The 24032-nt window shown below is 27.6% G+C and overlaps 2 protein-coding genes and 1 long non-coding RNA gene across 3 annotated transcripts; 1 reads left to right on the top strand and 2 right to left on the bottom strand.

Annotated features, from left to right (window-relative positions):
- Positions 1 to 180: 180 nt before the first annotated feature.
- Positions 181 to 9866, bottom strand: LOC122710477 (protein glass-like). Its single transcript, XM_043928353.1, is given in 8 exon segments — positions 181 to 2009; positions 2287 to 2454; positions 3969 to 4304; positions 5553 to 5822; positions 6764 to 7094; positions 8134 to 8252; positions 8254 to 8315; positions 9591 to 9866. Coding segments are annotated over 8 exon segments (1521 nt in total). The 5' UTR covers positions 9660 to 9866; the 3' UTR covers positions 181 to 1843.
- Positions 6947 to 10888, top strand: LOC122710482. The gene is made up of 4 exons (XR_006345936.1): positions 6947 to 7064; positions 8118 to 8336; positions 8584 to 8618; positions 10154 to 10888. It is a non-coding gene; the product is annotated as an uncharacterized LOC122710482 (long non-coding RNA).
- A 9179-nt stretch (positions 10889 to 20067) lies between these two features.
- LOC122710475 (ATP-binding cassette sub-family D member) lies at positions 20068 to 24032 on the bottom strand. Its single transcript, XM_043928349.1, has 8 exons — positions 22533 to 24032; positions 22206 to 22444; positions 21738 to 22115; positions 21570 to 21664; positions 21307 to 21490; positions 21134 to 21231; positions 20377 to 21051; positions 20068 to 20282 (listed from the first exon to the last, which is right to left on the bottom strand). Exons 1-8 carry the CDS (start codon positions 23090 to 23092, stop codon positions 20235 to 20237), a joined length of 2277 nt encoding a protein of 758 aa, XP_043784284.1. The 5' UTR covers positions 23093 to 24032; the 3' UTR covers positions 20068 to 20234.

The following is a 24032-nucleotide window of genomic DNA, read 5'->3' as shown; positions in this document are numbered from 1 at the left end:
TCCAACACACTGCGTGTCCGTGTTTCAAGAGGAGTGCAAATTGTGAGAAGAAAAGTGATATATATATATATACATAGGTATGAAGGATTAATTTTTCAGTTTTCAATGATCGATATATGTGTTATATTATGTCAGAAAAAAAGATTTCTTCTTTTTTTCTTTTTTTTTCTTTTTTTTTTCTTTTTTTTTTTTTTTTTCTTTTTTTTTAATGTTATTTAAAGTCATCAAAGAAGATACTAAAAATAGACTGAGTTGTTTGGTATTATTCATCGTTGCTTCTGGGATAAATATGCACCTTACACAAGCTTTTGCTTCAGAGCTTTCACAAGCGAATAACAAACCATTCCAACTGTTATAGAGATCAGATTACCGAACAACATTTGATCGATAAATATGAGACGATGTAGGAATGAGAGTGAGCGAACGAGCGACCGAGCGAATAAGAGAGAGAGAGAAAGAGAGAGAAGAAATGAAAACATAAGCATCACAGAGAGACATATACAGTGTGACAGAGATAACATTATACAGTTTTAAATAGAAATACGCTACGTACACACACATATGATACATTCGTCGCATGACAAGATGGTCCAGAAAGCTGCATGCTTATTTAGAAGACTCCAATATAGATATTTGAGGATCAACTTGCGTTGTGACAAATCGTATCGGTACATAACGTAGAAACATTAAGCATACATACGTTTTCTTTCTTTTTTTTTTTTTTTCAAGAATATTATTACTTATAAATACATCATTATATATATATATATAATATATATAATATATATATATATATATAAAGATAGAAAGAGTGAATGAGAGAATTTTGACGAATGAATAGGAACATTACTCTAAATGAAAAAGAGAGAAAGTTGTTTTTATATAGTTTTAATTGTGAAGAGAGGTAAATTAATGCGAGGATTCATGAATCAGTATCTACGCTCTAATTATCAGCCGGCGAACATGAAACCTCCTTTTCTCCCCTCTTTCTATAAGATATGTGGGTCCTGATGCTGTGGGATTACAAACAAAAAAAAACTCACATATTCATTCATCCTTTTTAATTAGTTGTTCTCATACGAATATTATATATATTATATATATATTTTATATATAATATATATATTTATTATATATAAGAGAGGTCGTTCTTCTTTTCTTTTTTTCTTGATGAAAATGGCGCCAAAACATCTTTATTTTACAATTACAAAAAGAAGCAAATTGATAAAGAAAAAGCCACGTAATGAGAATTGAAGATGGTGAAAACAGCAACATTAATATTATAATTAATAATAATTATAATAAATACAATATTTGTACAATAATCAACGGTGCTGTGGTGGATGCTGTAGGTCTAAATCTGCGATTCCCTGTTAACCTATCCTGACCTTTTTGTAAGCAATTCATAAATATAAACGAACAAACAACTAGGAAATTTCAGAAGTGAATATTTTCTAAAATTATAACGGTGCCAACGCATTTTGTTTTTTATTTTTTTCGATTTCAATTCAAAAGATAATGATGACGACAACGATGATGATGATATACATATATATAAAATGAATTCTTGACGAGTTCCTAATGCCAAATATAACACATATTGTGATTATTACTTGTCTTGTATATCGTTTAAAAAAATATCCAAATATAAGCCCTTAAATAATCAAGTGTTCGTACGAACGCTTTGCAAATTTGAGTCAGTCAGGAAGCAGAACTCTTAAAGTATCGACTATATTATTTTATTTTACATTTTTGCCGGTAAGCTCGAACCAAGTTGAATCACAGGTATTCGACAACATCGCAATAGAACGCGATTGCTATCGATAATCGATATTGAGTTGTGTCACGTTAGAGAACCGCCATGGACTCTCATATGCCTGTTGAGATTACCGCTTTGGCTAAACCTCAGCAAGCACAGCTTACATTGATACGGTTTCTCACCAGAATGAATACGAAGATGTTTGGTTAATGTAGAGCTATCTGAAAATGCTTTTTTGCAGAATCGACATCTGGAAAAAAAGAGGTTGCCGATTATAAGGTAAATTGATTAAGAGAACTACAAAAGTAGTTGTTCTTTAATATAATTATGTTGCTAATCGTTACTTGGAAGTAATTTATATAAATTTAAGAAAATAATTTTATATAATTAGGAGTAGTTATTAAACATTTTTTTATCTTCTTTTTGTATGCAGTAAGATGCAAATATTTCCAAATAACGATATATTGGTTTAAGTGGCACATATTATGGTATATAAGTAATAATTCATATAATAATATAAAATTCACCTATATGGACGTTCTCCTGAATGCGTTCTCATATGTGTGGTTACGGAACTGCTTTGCGAAAATCTTCGATCGCACACTGGACATCGAAATGGTTTTTCTCCGGAATGAGTTCTTGCGTGAGCAGTCAAATTCGCGGCTTGACTGAATGCCTTTGAACACGCGTGACATCTAAAAAAAATGTAAATTTTTAAATATTTTGTAAATATAAAATAATATTAGCAAAATTATTGCATCAAAAATTTTGAATTTTAAGATTTTATTGGAAGATCGTCTTGACACATCAATCTGTCATACATAACGTTCATTTGTTATTATAACATTATTTTTGACCATAGATCAACTTTGATACTAAGATATTACATTTAAACATATATATTTTTAGATATTAGATATTTTTAATATCATGCGTTAAATTTTGATTTTAAGATAACGATGTTATGACATATCGGTTACAAAATTTATATTCATAATTTGTTTGTTCTATTTGAAATTTAAGTACTGTAATTGCGAAAAACAATTTATAGGAAAAATGGCTGTAAGTATTTTGTCTAAAAAATTTGTGAATTAATTGTATTTACAAAAATTATCTTAACAAAAAGGTATTAACTTCATATTAAATCTGTATCATTTAATTTTAATATCAAAGTTTTAAACCTAACCTAAAGTAATAATACTAATGATAGTCTCGCGAATAATGTTAAAAAATCAGAATAATTATTTACATACAATGGTTCAAAGTATTTTTGATAATATTAATTAGAATAAAATATTTATTAATTTTTAAAAATATTTATCAAATTATCATATTTAATTTAACTTTTACTTCAATTTTGCTAACCCTATAAATAACATGGTAATATTATCTTATATTTTCAATATTTTCTAAAATATTTATTGAATTTAAATTGTTTTATACATATTATTCTATTTATAGTCGATAAAATAAATCAACAAATAATCTTAATTTATTACAATAATTAATTTTTTTAATTAATTACCAAGATTTTTAATATCTATGAATATTTCATCTTAAGATTAAAGTTTAGAGAATCATTTATTTTTTATCAATTGATAGATTTTGATAAATATATAATTTAAATATACCAATTTTATCTTTAGGAATTTATATATTAAAAATTATGAATATTTTACACATGATATTAATCTATTTCAAGTTATAGAATAGAATTAATATAATTAAAATAATCCTTAGACATTATAAATCGAATATAAATTAAATTTGATTTTTATTTTATTTAATCATATCAATAAAGATTTAATTGATATCTCATTTGGAATGCACAAATAGAGACCTATATTACCTACAGTTATATCAACGTATATACGTAAGATATCTATTTCTTATTACCATACAGATATAAATATCTTATCTGAAACTATTGACTCATCTCATTAGAAATATATGCGTTAATAATATGCTTTTTTAAAGTATATAACTTATGATATTAAAATTCTTAAAATTGAAACTATTTTTGGATTCGATTTGTCAAAATCTATCGATTAATAGAAGAATAGATAAAAAATAAATAGTTCCTTAAATTAAATTTTATTCTTAATTTTTCAGTCAATATTAATTAAACGTAAAATATCAAATTATCAAATAAAAATGAATTTTTATCGATATGTTATCGAGCGATAATCGAAGTAGTCTCATCACTAACCTAAATGGTTTTTCTCCAGAGTGCGTTCTAAGATGCGTCTTAAGGGTGCTCGGTCTCGCGTACGATTTGCCGCAAATTCTGCAAAGGTTAGGTCTGCCATTATCGTCGGATGTGACTGGATTTCCGGTGGCGCCTATGCACAGAGCATGCTCACTGGACAATTGCAATCTGGAATGGCTGTGCGCTGGAGGATGAGAATGAGGATGAGTACTGGTGCCGATCAGGCTATTGGCCGGGGGTTGATTCACCCTTGCTTGCTGCTCCACGGGATTATACTGTGGGGCGGGACTTAACAGGGGTTCCACGCCCCATGTCGACGAATAGCTTTGCTCGTATCTACGCACACAACCGTAAATTTCCTGAATAACTCTGCTTTTGCATCCTTTTAGACACACCCTTTTCGTAAAGTAAAATAGTAAAAGATTATTCCGTTTCAAAATTATTTTGAAAAATGTGTTACTCGAAAATGAAAAGATTACATTGCTTGTTGGAAATTATCGGAGGATATTTGGTAAAATGTTTTTGTTGTAAAATAAGTTATTTAATATTTTAAAATATTTTATATATAATATTTTTATTATATATGTAAATGTTTTTTAAGGATTTTTTAAGAGATTCAGTAATTATATATATTTATCTGTTAGGTGAATTAAATATTCAATAAGAATATTATTATTATTGTATACCTATCTATTACTTTTCTATCTCAATATCTTTTTTCTATCTCAAAGTTATTCAATAATTTTGAGCTCTATATTATTTTATAATTATTTAAAAAGGTAAGAATAAAAAAAATATAATTTTTATATGATAGAAGAAAATATTATATGAATTATATATATTCGATATATAATAGAATTTTTTAAATTATTTAAATTCTTATATTAAATAATATATCTATTGTGATATTATGAATAAATTTAAAAAAATTTTTGGAAATTGTTGTATTTTTACAATAATTTTAAATATATTGTAAAAGAAATCATATAATATTTTTAAAAAATAATATAATATTAAAAAATAAATATTTTAAATTAGTTATAAAATAGTTATATTATATAGTTATATAATATATATATTTAAATAGTGAATAATAGTGACAAAAAATGATATTTTATTATGTGAATATGCAATTAAAAATAATTCATTCCTTTTTCGAATAGAATCATGGAATGCTAGGCACTTATTGATTTACTTTATATTTTATACGGCTTCCAATAAAATGTCAATTTCTAGCAAACATTTTCTCTACATAAAAATGATTTAAAAAAATATGAATATCTATGTATTTCTAAATAATAATAAAAATATAATAATGATGAAAATTTTAATAATTATCATGATTTTCGCATGAGAAAGTATTTTATTTCATACTATTGAATTATTTATCATATTAAAATATTCTTACATTTGTATGATAAATTGAATATTTTTTTTTTTAAAGAAATTTTAGAATTTAGTTTTTCTAAGAATAGTAAAAAAAAACATTGATAATTATTTTTATATTTATAATAGCGAATCATTTTTAAATTTATTTTTTTACATTAAAAAATTAAGAATATCTGATTTGAAAATAATACTCACCCAGAGTGCATATTCATGTTCATGGTCATATTCATGGAAACATTGACAGACATGGCTGGTGTGGAAGTATAATGCGTGGGTGGTACAGGTGGACCAAGATTTTGCGTGTAATCCTGGGAATAATGATGATTCGATCCTCCTGTTGAGTAGTATCCTCCAGTAGGACTTCCAGGATGAACTACCGCATGTTTTAACGATAGTAATACATCTGCGACACCTTCCCCGTTCGTGTTTGTTCTTGGCGCGCATTCTCCTCTGGTGCAACCCCAACTGCAAGAACACTTAAAAATTACAAGGTACATCGAATACAACGTTATAATTATTTTTAATTCTATGTGCTTCTTTATATTCTTTTTTTTTGTTTCAAGGAACCTCGTTTATTATCTCAGAAATAATGAAGAATGAAAATATTGAAAATTCTATTCAAAACTGATTATTTTAATTATTTTTCAATTTTTGAATTCATAATCTTAAAATTATTTTTATTGTTTCTTTAATAAATGAATGAAATTTAAAAATTGAAAAATTTACTTTAATATGAATTACTTGTTGTTATTAGAGTTATTAAAAAAATAGACTTTTTGTATGGCTGCAATTAATATTAACTTTATATTATATTTATTACGTTTATACAAAAATATTTTGTAATTTTTTTTTATTTTTTAGAGATAAATAAATAGTAATATAGTTTTAAGTGGAAATATCTGTTTTTAATCAGACATATACATATCTTACTACAAGATTAAGTCTTAACAAAATTACAAATATTTAATAAAAATTACATAAAAAATTATAAAAAAAAAGAAACTATTACTTATAAATTAGTTTATAGTTTAGTTTCTTCGATTTTTATAGAGGTATGATTTTAAAATTCATTGTTACATTGTTGATTAATATTATTATTAGTTTTATTTGATTTCAAGATTAAGTAAATATGTTTTTAAATTTTATTCTAAATTTATAAATATCATTTTAATTCACGTGATAATTATATATAATATATATATATATATATATTTAAATGTAATATAATATATTTAAGTGGAAAAACAAATTTAAATTTTAAAGTAAAAATATCGAATTGTGAATTTACAAGATGTATGAAGTGAAGTTAATTTGATGCATTAAATGAAAACTCGAGTATACTTTATGTAATTTTGAGAATAAAAATAGAGATTTTTTTTTTTGAAAAAACATTTTCTGCGACTCACTTATAGGTTCCCGAGCATGGGCTGAAGAGACCAGGTGGTAAAGGATCCAAATCCAGCGGCGGCAATGGAAAACCAGCCATATCATCGACCCAGAAACTCGCCCCAAACTCACTAACCACTTGATTCTGTCCAGAATTTTGAATTTGTTGAGTTTGATCGCCACCAATATCTTCTGCAGAGTTCTGCAAATCTTGTAAACGAAGAGTGCCCTGTAGAGCACCTAATGTTTCTTCGTTTTGATTATCTGTTAAGGTGTCTTCACTGGTTAGAACACCTAAAGATCCGGTACAGAGACCAGAAGGTATAGTGGCCTCGATACTTCCTACCGAACCTGCGAAGAATTATTCGAAAAAAATGTTAGATTAAATTAAATTTTAGGATTAAAAAAAAATATAATAATTCTTTTAAAGTAGATCACAATTACCTAATAAGTATTTTTATTAAAATTAAAAAGAAAGAAATATAAATTTGTAAATCTTGAAATTTTCTTCTAAAAACTTTTTTTTCTAAAATTCAAAATAATTGTTAATAATTTATTTGATATAATAAATATTATATTATTTTCATTATTATTTATATTATATAGTATATTTATATATTACATAATAAATGAAATATAAGTGAAAAAACATAGAATTTTAAATTCTAAAATTATTATTTAAATGAATGAAAATGTTATGAAAATGAATATTTTAATATTTAAAAATTTAAAGTAAAAATTAAAAGAAAAATAACTTTTTATTAAGAAAAATAATTGCTAATGTTTTAAATTTAAATGTTGTTGACTTATTTTTTAAATTTATAATAAAATAATAAAAAATTACTATTAACTCTATTAACAGCTTTCATTTAAAAGAAATATATAAGAAAACAGACAAGAATATTACAATAATGAATAAATTAAAAGAGCGACAAATATATAAAATTATATCAATTCCGATATTAAACATGCAAATTTAAAAAATAATAAAAAAAAATAAGAAAAGGAGATATTGAATAATAAAAATATATTGAAATACAAATATATATTGAAATAATCTAATAAAAATCAATAGATATCTTTATCAAAATATTTATCAATTTCAATTCTTATGAATTTATGTTATATTAAAAAATTATTGTAAAATTTGCATAAAATCTGAAATGTAAGATAGAGATTCCATATACATTCCATAAAAATAAGAACACAATGGAAAAATATATAATGGAAAAAATAGGTTTCTAACGATCATTTAGATCACTAAAATCATTTTATAATATTAAAATGTTTTTCTTCCTTAATAAATGATAATATAAATCTTTCATCTTAAGTCTTAAATCTCATACATAATAATTGGAATACTTTCTTTGTTAGAAATATTATGGCTCACCTGTGCCAAGGGTGTACGGCGATTCGGAGGTGTTCACCGTGTGGTGATTCTGCAGAAACTCCATCTCTGCGAAATTTCTGCTCGTAACCGCCCTTAGAGACAACCCCTTTCCCCGCCTCGATAAAATACGCGGACGGATTGCCTCCTCTCTGTAGAGATGTGGTCCAGCCCCTCTGGTCTCCCTAGCAACCGCACATTGCTCCGTGAGTATGACCGATTTTCTTTATCAATATTTTTCACGATATTTTTCACAACTATTTCCATCATTTCCTTGATTGCTCATATATATGTATATGTATATCATGAAATATATATTTTTAATATTTTATTCTTTTTGAGATGATTTTCTTTTGTGTTATTGATACATACATAAAAATTGTGCATTTCTTATTTCCTCTAGTAATACTTTGTATATATTTATATATATTATATATTTTATATATTTTTCAGAACTTGAATGTTAAACAAGATTTGGAAAATTATAGGTGAGTAATATTTTTTTTTTTAAAGGAATCTAAAAGAAATTTAAAAATTTGCATTGCTATTCCTATGTTAATTTTTTTAGTTATTTAATTAGTGGAAATTAGTTATTTATTGAAAGAAAATAGAAAAACAGATGAGTAGTACTTTGAAAAAGTGATTTTTATTTCTTATTAGAGATTTTTGAAAAATATATACTTATTATGTATTTTTAAAAATTGCAATGTAAATATAAATTCGTATTATTATTATTGAAACTTAATATTTTACATAAAATTGTTGAAACTTAATATAAAAAATGTTTATTTTTTATTTTTTATAGAAAATAAATTTTTAATTCTATATATACAGTATATATTTTTACTATTTTTACTTATTTTTTTTTATATTATGTTATTAATAGGATAATTCTATAAGGGACTTTATAACAGTACGAACGAATATTATAACCAATAGTTTTTCTCATTAAATCGAAATACTGCAATATACAAATATATTTTAATACGAATAAATAAAATATAAAATTTAAATATAATGTACATATTTATAATTATGCATACATACAAATACAGGATATTCGTGGAAGATACAAATGAATTATGCCAATTTTAAAGACTATAATAAACATAAAAATTAGTATAAAACAACAACTTTATCTTCGTTGCACCATTATATTAACATTCAATATCATACATGTCAATGTATATTATAACGAAATTTTAGAACCATTAAACGATATAGAATATAGGATATTCCATCGTTATAGTTATATCCATTTCAAGTATTCAACGATTTCTTTATTATTCTTAAGTATTTAGAGTTATCCAAGAAATATTAATATAACGTAGATCAGTCATGTAATATTGTTTGAAGAATAAGAATAAAATCATAAAAAAATCAGCGAATTTTATGAATGACTTTTTATGAATGGCTGAAAGGAAAATGCACGTGCATATGGACCGAACGTATAGAAGTACCTTTATGGCTTGGAAGACCTGCCGGTTTCCTCTAAAGGCTTCTGCAGAAAATCTGCCGGATATTTTCATTCATAGTCTGAAAACCATGTGCATCTTTCCACGTGATTCACTTCTCCATTTTCGACGATTTAAATAATCATCAATTACTCCAAAATTTACGTTTTGTCTGCTTTTTTTTTCTCAATAAATGTCTCTACACTTTTTCATTTTGAAACTTTTACTTTCTTCTAATTATTTAGTGATGAACAAATAATTATGAGATATAACAAGTATATAATATTTGTTATACAATATATATCTAAAATTTGAATATATTTTAATCTTAAACTTTTATATTTAACACAATCTATATCTAAATTATTGTTTTATATTTATATTAATAAATATTTAACTTTGTAACATTTTTGCACCGTTTTTCTTAACAGTAATCTTTGTTCTTCTTTCTGTTTTTGTATAAACTTTTTATTTTTTTCTCAAACATTTTTGAAAATTCTTTTTCTTTTTAATTTCAATAAGTATATAAAACACGTTTTACCTACACTGTCTCACAATTAAATTTTCAGTCTAATTTTGAAGCACAAAGAAGACATAATCACACTTTGCACATTTTCTCTGTCATTAAACACACTTGGGTCATTAAGAAGAATTTAAAGAAAACAGATTAAATCACTAATGTAAGTTAACTTCAATCACACTAAATTTTAATTTTTAACTTGAACTAAGATATTCTTGAAATTTCTCCAACTTAGGTCAATCTTGAGGCAAGAAAAGGAAATTTTAAGGGATGGCACTGCCGTATGCTACTGTCATGCTGGCGCGATGGCTTGTCAATGTGTCTTAGCTAACTAGAGATCTACCACCTACTATCACCCACTCTCACCCCTTACTCACTGACTACTGCTTCGACCCCACTCCACTACGGGCCGGCCTTTTCGTCGCTCTCTTTTTTCCTTCATCGTATTTGCCTTGTTCCACGCACATATCATCATCCTCCTCTTCCACATGTGCTTACCCCTACCTTAAATAACGTTAACCTTCCATGCTTCCACCGTAAGGTGTTTGCTAAAGAGATTTGCAAGATTTTCAATTTTGCTTAAAGTTGAATATGAATGCAACGATTTGCATTCGGTTATTTTGAGTGGCATGGAATAATATCGGAATTGGTTAAAATTAATCTGATCAGAGTGATTTAATAGAGATTTAGAAAAGCGATGATAATACAAATTTTACATTGTAAATGTTGCTATATGTAGATCAGTGAATAAATAAGTTAGCCTTTTTTCTAACTTTATATAATACTATATAACTAAAAATTATGAATTATTTTATATTTCACGTGTTATGGTATTCAGAAATCATTTAATTTATTTTACTTAAAATTTATTTCAAATGATTAATTTTATACACTAGTCTGTTTATAGCAATTATGAATCCTTAAATTCTATATCATAATGAAAAATATATAAATATAGATTTATAAAATTTATTTTAATATAAATATATATAGTTATAATATGTTTATTGGAATATTTTACATAATTTATCAATGGCAATATTTTTTCTAGAATGATACAAAGACTAGACACGACTTTAATAATAGTTTTCTAACGTTCGGAAGAATATTCATTAAAAATATGACGAAAAAATTAAAACTTGAAACATAGAGTTAAATCTATAATTAATTCTTAAAAAAAGAAATATATAAAGTCTATATAAAATCTTGATTAGATGCTTATCATCTATTTATAACATACTTAAATACTTATTATAAAAAATAAATCATATTAATTTCTTCACCGAAAAATCCCTATCAAAAAATAAATCGACCTTCAGAACCAATTATTAAAACAACAATCAACATTTATTTTGCTGAAAAATCATTGGAATATCAATATTTTCAATGGATCTAAAAAAAACCAGTGGATCTAGAAACATCCATTCACCACAAGGATCAAAAGAAGAGAAAAACAAAATCATCCATTCAAAACATATCAAACTCTCCATCGTATCTATTACAATGTATAAAAGGATGCAGCATAGTTTGGAAAGAATGCCGATCAGGAGGACGCAAGAACGGTTTGAACGATATCCATGTCCACGGGCGTGTAAGACTCAAGACGTTCGAATACACGGGTTGGCCGTCGTCGATGCCGACGACATGAGATACTAATCGTTCATTCGGCGATCGGTGATCGGGGGCCTTCTTCGAGTCTGGTTCAGCGCTACACCGATATCCCCTGTTGCCAGGGCGGGACGGGGAAGTAGGATATTATTTTCTTCAGATACCATTACCACGCCGATCATGGTGGTCCTGCCTTGCAGACGAGTGGCCCCGATACCCTCGAGATCACTCGCTTGTAATGCCTTCCCTTTCGTGGATTATTGACCAGTGAACGGTGAGCCCGGCTGCGAAACACTCCAACGCTACCTATTCCACTTGCGACCCTCAACCACCCTTTTCGAACGGTCGCTCCACGTCACTCCGTAACTGGAAATGGTTCTTGCCATTTGTTGCGTTTCTTCTTGTGCTGGAATTTTTGGATGGCAAAGGGTAAGCTAGTTCTTCGTGTTGCGTGTAAGTACCGTTTTCCTATGGTTGCTAAAAAAACGCAATATCATATTGTTCATTCAATTGCAAAAAGATACGATTCTAGAGAAAAGGAATTTGTATATTTTGAATCGTTATAAGAATATTAAAAGTTAAAAATTTAGAATCTTGGTTAAAAGGATTTGGGCAAAAACCCTTCGTTCAACGATATTTGTAAATTTTCAGTTATTTCATCGTTGCATCAAAGTCGTTTCTCGACTAGTATGATTTTATACGCAAGCGTGCCTATTTTTATAATTGAATTGTATTAGAAATAATTATATAATACACTGTCTATTAAAAATAAATAATCAATTCTGTATTAGGAGGATTTGAGCAGCGTATAATAATTAACTCGTATATAATGAATAACAAGTTAGATTTAGCAATAAATTAAACTAGTATGTTAATTTTATGTTTATCAATTTACAAATGTTTTTACTTTTATATAATGTGATTGCTCTTTCTGTCGATATATATATATATATATTCATTATTCATTATATACAATATATATATATATACGATGATTCATGATATGTATATATTTTTTTTAAATTATTAATTGAATCATTCAGAAATCCATCCAGAAATAAATTCCTAAATTTTAGATATCAAAATATGTTTTCAAACATTGATGTAATTGATTAATATATAAATTTTCTGCATAGTTTAAATAGTAATACTTTATAATTTCCGATTTTTTTTTCTTTAGAATTTACATATATATGATACATACATATTCACATTATAACGTCTCGATATCTTAGAAAAATATTCAGTATGTCTCGATATATAAGTATAATGTATTGTATTATGAAGTGTAAATGTATTTTGCGATGAAATATTCGATTTTATTTTTATAAATAATATTTTCTTGATAAAAGAAAAATCAATATGATAAGATATCATAAATTTTTTTCAAACAAATCATATCAAAAATCTTCGATTAAATTTTTATTTGATTTTTTTGTTTCATCGTTCAATTTGAATTTTTTGTAATGATCAAAAATTTCTTTTATGCGTTCCGATGAGATTGTTACCCTATTCTTTCGGGAATCTCAGCAGGTTTTACAAATTGAGATAGAATGAGTGTGAAACCTGTGGTTTAATCACACGAATACGTTTACGTTAATACAAATATTTGAACATTATAAATTCACGTAACTTGATAGCAATGCTAAGATCGAGTTTAAATATGAAGCCTTTTGGCTTTATTATTAAGTTGTAATAGACACCTTTTTTTTAGAAAAGTTTGTAAAAATTTTTCACCAATTATTTATATCATACAAAATTATATTTTACGTTGCATATTACAGATCGTCGAAAAATCGAAGAATCAATATTAAAAACCATCTTTATTTAATTTTAATCATTAAATTTATAATTTTATGATTAAATTAAATATATTTCATCTCTGAACTTTTCTCAATAAAATTTACAATATGATCTTGAATGTAAAATAATTCTATCTTTCTATCTTTAATTCAAGAAATATAAACTCATTCATTCATCTCTATTCTAAATGTACCAAATGATTTACAGATAATAATATAGTGATAGTTATATATATAACTATTAATAACTATTAATTATATATTAATAATATATAACTATTAATAATTATATAACTATTTAATTACGTGTAATTTTTTAAACGTTTAAAACAAAAAACAGCGACAATGATTTATGAAATGAATTTCTCCATAATGATATTTTTCTTTTCTCATGAGTTCCAAAAGAGGAATGATGGTGGAAGCGTCATTTCCGGAATGAAAAAAGCAGTGATCCGTTGGATGAGTAAGGCAGTCAAAATTTGAAAAAAATGCGAAATTTCTGATAGCTGGAAGTGTTGCCTCTCACGAGGGCAGGCGCATCCGACTATCGAATGTCTCGACATAATCGCGACCGTCAGGCCGGACACCTGACTACGTATAGTTCCGATGTGGACACAGGAAGAGGAAGTCGACCGCACGGTATGGCAGCGTTTTGCCGTCGACCGTGTGTCATCCACGTGAACCATCGAATATATCGAGGATCAAATTCGTATCGTTTTCGATAACTTTTTTTCTATTCTATATTAATATACTTAAAGAAATATTGAGAAAAAAATGTATAGAATAGAATTTTCTTGCTCAGGAACTAAGTTTCTAAGGGAAAACCGAATTTCCCCGAAGATTCACCACGAACTAATTAATAAAATAGTTGTTAGCAATATTATTTTTTTGACAGTGTAATAAAATCACAAGGAAGTTTAAAATTCAAAACAAGCAATAACTATTATACAATAACTATTTTTTCACTAAGATTTTTGAAACATCAAAAAAAGAAAAAAAAATAAATGAATCTCAGTCTTTCATATCCAATAACAAAATTTTATTAAGCATAATAAAATTTAACATATAAACTTTTTAAATCTATTCTTGATAGTTTAAAATAAAATTAGATTTTTTTCTCATAATTCAAATCTCGAACGAAAAAAAATTTTGTTTCATATTTTTTTTCACATTTTTCCATAAGAAATCAGTCATTCATATCTTATTCTACGTAACGTTCGATCATATCTTATACGTATATGAAACACAAGGGAAAAAATGTGTTATGTAATTAAAAATAAAAGAAAAAATTAAAAAAAAAAAAAAGAAACAGGAGATTCAAGGAGAAAAGTGAAGAGGAGAAAGTGAGAACGAGGAAAAGGGGAGAGGATATAAGAAGGAGGAGAATAAAAGGGTCGCGTAGAAGAGCTCACAGTACGTCGAGTGCACACCCTGGGTATTGGCTTACACTTCCAACTGATTAGGCCCACGGTATTTACGCAGGACCCCGTAGAAAACCGGACCCCGCCCTCTCTCTTTCGATGGTAACGCACGATTCCACGGAATTGTAACGTTTCCAACGAGCTGCTTTCTTGCATCGCGACATTCTTCAACCATCAAAACTGGGGGAATTGATACTTGAATGAAGATGGTTAGTCATGATCAAAAGTTCAAATCAAAACTTAATATTTGAGGGATATTATTATATCGGTTAAATTGGAATAGATATTTTGAATTTGATATTTTGTGTTGTGTAATTTATTATGTGAGTTTTAGATAATTAATTTTATATATATATATATACATATATATACATATATTATATTTTTTACTAAAGAGTAATACCCAGAGTAGATTATGGCTTTTATATTATGGCTAAGAATATTTATTTGTTTTTGAAGAGTTTATAATTTTTTTAAAACATAATTAATAAGTAATTTTATTATTCGTGCATTTATAATTAAGAAAATTGTGAAAATTGATATAATTCTATATTTGAAATTTATTTTTTAAAAATATTTTTCTTTTAAATTTTCTAACATTTTATAAATATAATGTAAAATATATTTATTCCAATATTTATTATAATATGATCATAAAACAATTTTTCGCCTAATGAAAATATAATACAATCAAAAATAAAAAAAATATAAATCAATTAATAACATAACAGGCATTAAAGTTACTGGTATCTTCATTTGGTTAAGGGATACGCTTTTACAATTACAAATCTACTACAAGTAAATATAATTAAATATAATATAATTAAATCCTCAATTATTTTCAACATCAATTTTCTTTAGATTGTTTTTAAAAAAGTTATCTTCTAAATTATATATATAAATATACATACATAAATAAAATTAGATTAAAACGAAACAATTCTTTCAACAAGCAACAAATATTATCAAAATCGAATAACTTAAATATTTCAAATTTAAGTTATGACAAAAATAATTGATAGCTAAAAAAGATACATAGTAACAAAATTTACCAAACGTTCACGCTCAATTTCCCAATCTGAGATCGCCGATTCAAAGCGGAGATAAAATCTATGGCAATCAGAATTTTTTTCATCCCCTTGCTTTGAGGGTGCATCGCGCCAAACCACACCTGTGTTTGCTCGCACCTGAAATCAAAGAGGCGATTACATTCTCGTGATCATTCTACCGGTGATGGCAAAAGAACCAAACATATATCTGCACATCCGTGTTGACGGATCCGTGTTGATTAGATCCACCATGTAGAGCGGGTTGCATCGATGATCATCATTTATTCGGTCCATATGCACACTTCACTTAAATATTTTTAGCAAACATAGAAAGATACGTTAATTCTCGTTTTTTTTATTCTTTATTTGAGAAAACTTTACTGATTATTTACTAATTATAATATTTTTTAATTCTTGATTTGAAGATAATAATTTTTCCTTTTTAATTACAGTAAAATTATTTTACTAAAATTTTGCAAAGACTCAATTGATAAATATTTTCCAATACATTCCATATGCCAAATATTTAAATATTTAAATGAAAAAACCAAAATTCAAATTACATACATTCCTAAATATAATTAATTACAATTCAATTAAAATTTTTTTATCATTAAAAATAACAATTCATTTTCACGTTATTCAATATATTCATGCATCAAAGTATATTTTTTTAAACACTTGTAATTTCCGTTATCGCGATTAATAGTGTAGGTCAACACATTATCCGAAAACGTATTCCCTGCGATTTGAATGATTAATCCTCGTGATGAGATGACAGTAACGATATTGTTCGTGATCAAAAATTCCTCCCACTGATCCTATCTCCCTTCGCTAAAGTGATTGCGCATCGGATAATCTCCACAGTTAGGATAAACTCAGCTTTGAACGATCGAGATGTTACTAAATACGTCACGGTTACTTAATTACACTTGCGGTGAACCATCTCTTGCGGCTGGAACAACTTTCAAACACCGTATAATTGGAAGATGGCGGCCACCCACTACTTTCGAGAGTGATAAAAATTTTTCGTATCCATTGAAAAATTCGATAAAAAATGATAAATGGAATTTTTATAACGATGCACAAGTATCAATACATAAATAATAATAAATAATTCCGTGGTAATTTTTCGTGCAAAAAATCATGAGAAGTTATGAGGCATTCTGTTGTATAATTTAATTATGAACAAATAATTACAAATTCTAAAATTAAAAAATTCTCTTGTACAATTCGCGATAATTAAATTTCATAAACGTGTTCCAGAGAACTTGAAACTTATTTAATTGAAAGTTAATTGTTGCGATAGCAGATCAGACATCGAATTAAAATAGATTAAAAAATTCTTCTCTTAAAGATCGTCATTTACGCACGCAAGACTATAATGTAATCATGCCGATAGGCGATTTTCAAACGTGGCCACCTCTCTGTCGCTATAAATCCCATCGGATGACAAGATAGCGATCGGATAGTGGCTTATTACGTTCTTTATTCGTGCAAAGATCTTGGCCGTATGTGGTGACGGTGGCGGCCGGCTGGCACGCGCCGCGTGTAATTCAATCGGCTATTTCGACGACGAGGAACATCCAAGGGTGGCCCTACTGGAAAGTGAACAAGGTTTTAATCCTCCGAGGAAACTGTTACGAACAGGGATCGGCTCATGCTCCTCTCGCTAATCATCCCGATGATTCTTATTTTCTTAGCCGGCTACTATGGGCAGATGCTAGGTCGCGGTCGCGTCCTCCTTCAACCCTTTCTTAAAATACGAAACTCGATACTAGTCGAAGATGTTTCATGGCCAAATTACATCACGCGTAATGCGTGGTATCGACTAATAATCGTAAATACGTGGTCATCAGTTCTTTGAACAAACAGAGGAAGATGTGTGAATGATTTGAATGTGAAGTATTGCAGAAATTTTCTCGGATAGAGAAAAGTAGATAGATGATAGAGAATTGTGGATATATAAATACATATGACATATATATCAATATATCAAAATGTAATATATCATTTTCTTGATAAAATTCAGATTAAGAAGTTTAGTTATTTTAATGATATATCATTAGATGATATCATTAAATGAATGATTTAGTTAGTTAATGATTCAGTTATTTAATTAAGATACTTATTTTTATTTATACTTTGTATTTTATATGATGAAAATCAATAATGACTATCAATAAAAATATAATTGAAATATTAAAAATATTCTAAATAAAATTCATTATAAAAATATTATAAAAACAAAGTAAAAATTAAAAAAAAGAAAAATAACAGAAAAAAATGTAATGTTAAAAAAATAATAATAGAGGTTAGCATAAATTATATTATTGATTATATTGAGTAATTGCATAATAAGTACTGTTCCCGGATAAGCGATATCAAGAATAAAAGATAAATAATATAATCCATATTTTATTATCATCATATTTTATAATCCATTTTACTGATAGATATTGAATCTTTCTGAAGAAAACAACGAAGAAATGAAAATATAATCGTCAAACGTTTAACGAGTATAAAATAGTGGAAATAAGATCTTTTGAAATATCTGATATGATAAAAGCAGCATCTAATATGATAAAAAAAAAACGCAAAAACATTTTATTTAGTTCAATAATATAAGAATTATAAAAAAAAGAAAAAAGAAAAAAAAAGAAAAAAATAAAGCCAATTTTCTCATATCCCTAGAAGATCGGGAAATAAGAAGAGACATATCTAATTGCGCCAGTATTCCGGAATTGCTTTAAAGCATTAACTCGAACGTTGCAGAGAGGTATACAACCCCCTAAGATGGCTGCTCTCGGGCGTATCGACGTTTGGCGTTTGCAAGGTTTCTCAGAGGTAAGCTCATCGGAAATTGTAAGTCTTCCTTCCCCTGACATCGCCCCCGCCGCTTTTGCTGGCCCTTCAAAACAAAGAAACACACGTAATTAAATTTTTGTCCGGCACAAATTAATGTCCACGACACGGCACCGCCACTGGACACAGCTGCATTAGAGCCAAAGAAAGTTTAATCCGAGATCCGACTTTTAATCGGGATACCGCCTATCCTATCCTCGTGTCTCTTCTTCATTCCTTTTCCTATTTTCGCGCAATTATTCATTTTTATTTTTATTTAAATAATCTTGCTACTTATGTATATTTCGATCTTCTTTTTTTTTTCTTCTTCTTATTTTAGTCTGTTTTTTAATTTTAATTCTTGTTTTTGTTAAAATTAAATTATTGTAAATAATATAATATTGTAAATATAATTCATGTATAATTAGATTTATATCTTTGAAAAGAATTTTCAATAAGAGCAAAGATCACGTATTAATAGATTACATTATAACGATTGGCATTGATTATCTCTGTTATTTTCCATATGTAAATAAAAGAATATATTTCTGTATTGATTAAAAAGTGATGAAATTGTACATATTAATAACATGTTAGTAACATTAATATAATTTTTTATATTTAATATTTTTTGTAATGCTAATTTTATTTGTAACAAAATTTTTTGTATTTTTAGATACTTTGATGCTCTTGTTTACAAAACATTTTACAAATAATAAATAATAAAATAATATATTAATTATATACATAATATTGTTATAAATTATTTAAAAAATTTTTTTTTTATTGCGTATTAATAATTTTAGTTAAATAAAAAAAGATAATAATTATGTTCTCTTTTATTAAATTTATTAATCATATTTAATGTATATCAAATTTGTAAATCCTTTTGACTTTAATATTTTTTTTAATATGTATAAACAAGTTATAACTTGAGTAAAAACATAATTATAATTTGATACGGAGAAAATCATGTTTAAAGAATGTTAATTTAAAGAAATGAAAAAAGATAATAATGTTCGTAGAGTTCGTTAAGTTAAATTAAAATATTAGATATAATTAATTATATCAAATTAAATTAAATTATAAATATAAAATTAATTTGATTAGATTATATATGATAATATTTAATTTATCATATGCTTTTTCATGTGTTTATATATGTTAACGAAAATAACATTGATTCAATTATGATATAATGAAATAGAAATATTAAAAAAAAAAAAAAAAACATCAGGATATGAATATTCAAATAATATTTATTCATGTTATTAAATAGCAATATTTGTTGATACAAAAATAGAATATTTTTAAAAACCATAGTGAACCACTGTACAAGAATGATCTATTTACAATCACACATGTTTCTACATAAATTCACTAGAATAATACAAAATATTTATCATTCAACTGATTCCAATCTTTGTATCCTCCTTATGAATATCATGGAGTTCCTGTAAGAAGAAATAAAATATCGAAATATATTTTCTCGTTTCAACATCGATTAATTTCATATTGAAGCAAGAAAAAACATGTAAGCATACGTACATGTAATATCTGATAGTGCCCTCCTTTCACTTCATGTTGTTCAGTTTGTGCATAAGTTTGATTTATTAAATGTGTTGTATTTTCCGCGTCTAACGGGCCAAAAGTCCAACCACCTTCTCCATCGAAGCGTAATAATAGTTTATGATATTTTGCGAGAGATGCCACTCGATGTGTAATAGTTAATAATGTTATGCCTTTCTTTTTAGCAGTTTCGTAAATCACTGCTTCTGCTTCAAGGCTTACAGCACTAGTGCATTCATCTAATAGTGCATATTGTGGCGCGTGATAGAACAAACGCGTCATTGCAAGTCTTTGTTTTTCACCACCGGATAACGTAGAATCCCAATCACCAAAAGCATCAAGTCCATCCGCTTCTCTTTCTGCAAGACTTCGTAAATCGACTTCTTCTAACAATTTAAGAAGTTCTTGATCGGAGCATTTTTTTGTTTGTGATTCTGAAGGATATATGATTTGATCTCGCAAGCAACCAACGGTCATATAAGGTTTTTGAGGAATATAAAATAAAGCGGGTCTTTCTCGTTGAGCAAAATAACTTTCTGCTGGTCTTATCAAAGTGCCTCCATATACTGGCCACAAACCAGAAATTATACGAAACAGGGAACTTTTTCCACAACCATTGGGACCAGTAATTAATATATGATCTCCAGGTTTTATCTACAAAAGTAAAAAGATATTGTAATATGATTTTTTTTTTATAATTTTTTTTTTTTTAATTTAAAATTTCATTAATACATACATGAATAGTTAGTCTAGGTACTATGATTTCACAATTTGGTGTAACTATTGGTACATCTATTAAGCTTATACTGCCATCTGTACTCTCACGTATAATTCCTATTACAAATGTTTACATATTATCATTCAATAAGATATATTTAAAATATCATTATCTCTTATGATTGTAAATACCTTTTATTACTGGTGCACCATCCTTTAATTCAATTATATTCTCTAAAGCAAGATTAGTTGTACCATTTGACATTTTTGATGGACTACTAACAATATTTCTTCTGTATTTACATAATGCAGCATCTTTAAATACATCTAACATTTCACTAACTCTTGCTGCATATCCTGCTAAAGCTACTAATTCCTATAATAATAATAAATAAAATTAATTATAAACATATTATTTTTTAAATATTTTAATATAATATAATTATAAATTTTACTTTATAAGATGACATAAGTCTTTCTACGGCATCTGCTCCAGAACTCAAAAGATTTTTAGAGGTTGTTAAATATCTAGTTCTTTCACTTACACCATCTATTCGAAAAAATAAATTCATTAATATTATATATTACAAAATAAGATTTATAATTAATGTATACATACATACCATCACCATCAGCTTTTAAAGCTGTACTTCCCAATGTGACTGTAGTGTAAAGAAGAGGCATAGCAATAACTAAAAGTCCAGTGCCAGACCATACATATTTCATGAGTAATTGTTCCAACATGACGTACCAAAATTTGAGGGCTAATACTCTTCTTAAATGTGAAACTAGAGATTTATAAGCAGTAGTCAAGTATCGATGCTCTGTATAGTGACCTCCATAAAATGCAATCTCTTCCGCATGAGCACTGATGCGTGCATGTGCTTCTCTTAGTGTTCCACGTTTTGATGCTTCTTCAGCTACTAATTGACCAAATTTAGGAGAAGCTAAACGTAGAATTTGTCCAGTTAAAGCAATTACTACGCATGATAATAGTGGTCCTGCAAAAAATAAAATGTAAATTATTAATATGTTTCTTAATAGTTTCAAATTTATTATTCATAGATCTCATAATATATTAATCAGATTACCATATATTCTTTTTGCTCCCATCTTGGAAGAGAATGAAATAAGTGCAATACACACTAATGCACAGTCTAATAATGGTTTGGTTAAACTTGAATATAAATGTGCAACAGAACTAGCCAGTTCAGATAAATCATCTGTCAGTCTTTGTTCTGCACCTCCAAGTCTAGTGTCTAATGCAGCTACTCTATAGTAAGTCTGTTGACTTAAATACATTTTATAAGCATGCTCCACCAGGCGTCCTCTTTAAAAACAAAATAAAAACACGATACTTATTTATAAATTTTCGAAATTACACAAACTATAAATCAATACCGCGTTCATATAAATACCTAAAACTAAGAGCCAATCGACCTTCTAGATATCGAATAGCCGAATTAACGAATGTCGCGGGAAAAGCAATAGCAAACCATCTCGCAAGCATTAAGGAAAATCCTCGAACGTCTCGCAGCACGATCCTTTTCACAATTTGACCCTCCAAAGTGGCTACATAAATTGACAAAAACGTCCTAGCTAATAATGTTAGAGTAGCACAAGTCAATAATCCTGCTTCACGCGTTTGCCATCCGGGAACCATGATCTTCAGTAATGCGATCAGCTGTTTAATGAATTCTCGATCCAAACCCACGCTTGATTTCGTTGTCTTGCCAGCCGATTTATTAATTTTAATATGACTGACATCATTTTTACGCCGGTTTGATACTTGAACAATATTTTCAGTTTCTTTTTTTCTCTTTTGATACTGCTTTATACCAAACTTCACCAAAGGATAACCGATCTTGATGAGATAAAACGTAGTAGCAACTCCAACTATACCACGAATCAGCTGTTCTTGCCCGATGCCGTATTTGGTAGATGTCTTGTCGATTAGTTTCGAAAACACCGACGACATCCTGCCAAAGGCACGCTCTCATCAGAGCGTAGCGTAACGTAGAAAACTTGTTTAAACGTCGTTTAATCGAAACACTTGTTTCGATATTGACTCGTTCGTCAATGACAATAGTTATTCATCGTGGTATTATTTGAGGCGGTTGCTTCCTCTTCTCGAACGTTTGCCAGCCAAGCGGCACGCGTTTATCGCTCTGATCGTTCTTTGTGTGCGCACGTCTACATACGTGCGAAAGAAAAAAAAGATACACACTCTCTCTAGCTCGTGACTACTCGATCCACGTAGACCGGCTACCAGCTGGCGACTGCTCGTTACGTCTCTCACAGTACGCCGCTCCGTTCTCTTTTGGACCCTCTCCGCGGTGCAAGCAGAACCGTGACTATTGGTTCGTTAGTATCTATCGTTGAACTTGGATCCGAGTTTGAAGACTATACTCATTTGTTCTTCAAACCCGTTATTCTCAAACGTCGAAATGCACACGCCTGATCTATTATGTTAATTCTAAGAGAATTCTATTCTTTTTCATACGATACTTTGTAAAGCGCTAGTGATAGCATGCGATAAAACATGGTAATTATCTTTGAGGTAGAGATAATGATCTTTAGTAGAAAGTTCTTTATGAAAAAATTGACATTTTTATGTTTATAGATAATCGAATATGTATTTTATAATTATCTATCTTCATATAAATAATTTATAAATTATGAATTGATTTTGAATTATATTTTAGTTTGATGTAATTTTAAATCGATGTTGGTTAAATGTATTACATTCTTTAAATCATTTTCAAATTTATACTTTTCTTATGTTTAAGAAAGATATGAATCATTATTGATAACACGATTTTCAGTTTTATGTCGAAGTTTTTATTTGCTGAAACAAATTAAAACAAAATTATTAATTTTATAAAATATTTTAGTATATTATATATGGTTAATTAATT

Source organism: Apis laboriosa, unplaced genomic scaffold (assembly GCF_014066325.1).
Source record: "Apis laboriosa isolate Shangri-la unplaced genomic scaffold, ASM1406632v1 scaffold14687_cov151, whole genome shotgun sequence".
NCBI lineage: Eukaryota > Metazoa > Arthropoda > Insecta > Hymenoptera > Apidae > Apis > Apis laboriosa.
The sequence above is the reverse complement of the archived record's forward strand: the minus strand, read 5'-3'. Positions and strand labels throughout refer to the sequence as shown.

Coding starts and splice junctions, on each gene's coding strand:
- LOC122710475 (XM_043928349.1), bottom strand. CDS start 23,092: ATGTCGTCGGTGTTTTCGAAACTAATCGACAAGACATCTACCAAATAC. Junction 22,445..22,532: donor CGATTGGCTCTTAGTTTTAG/GTATTTATATGA, acceptor TTGTTTTTAAAG/AGGACGCCTGGTGGAGCATG. Junction 21,665..21,737: donor TTTAAAAGCTGATGGTGATG/GTATGTATGTAT, acceptor TTTTTCGAATAG/ATGGTGTAAGTGAAAGAACT.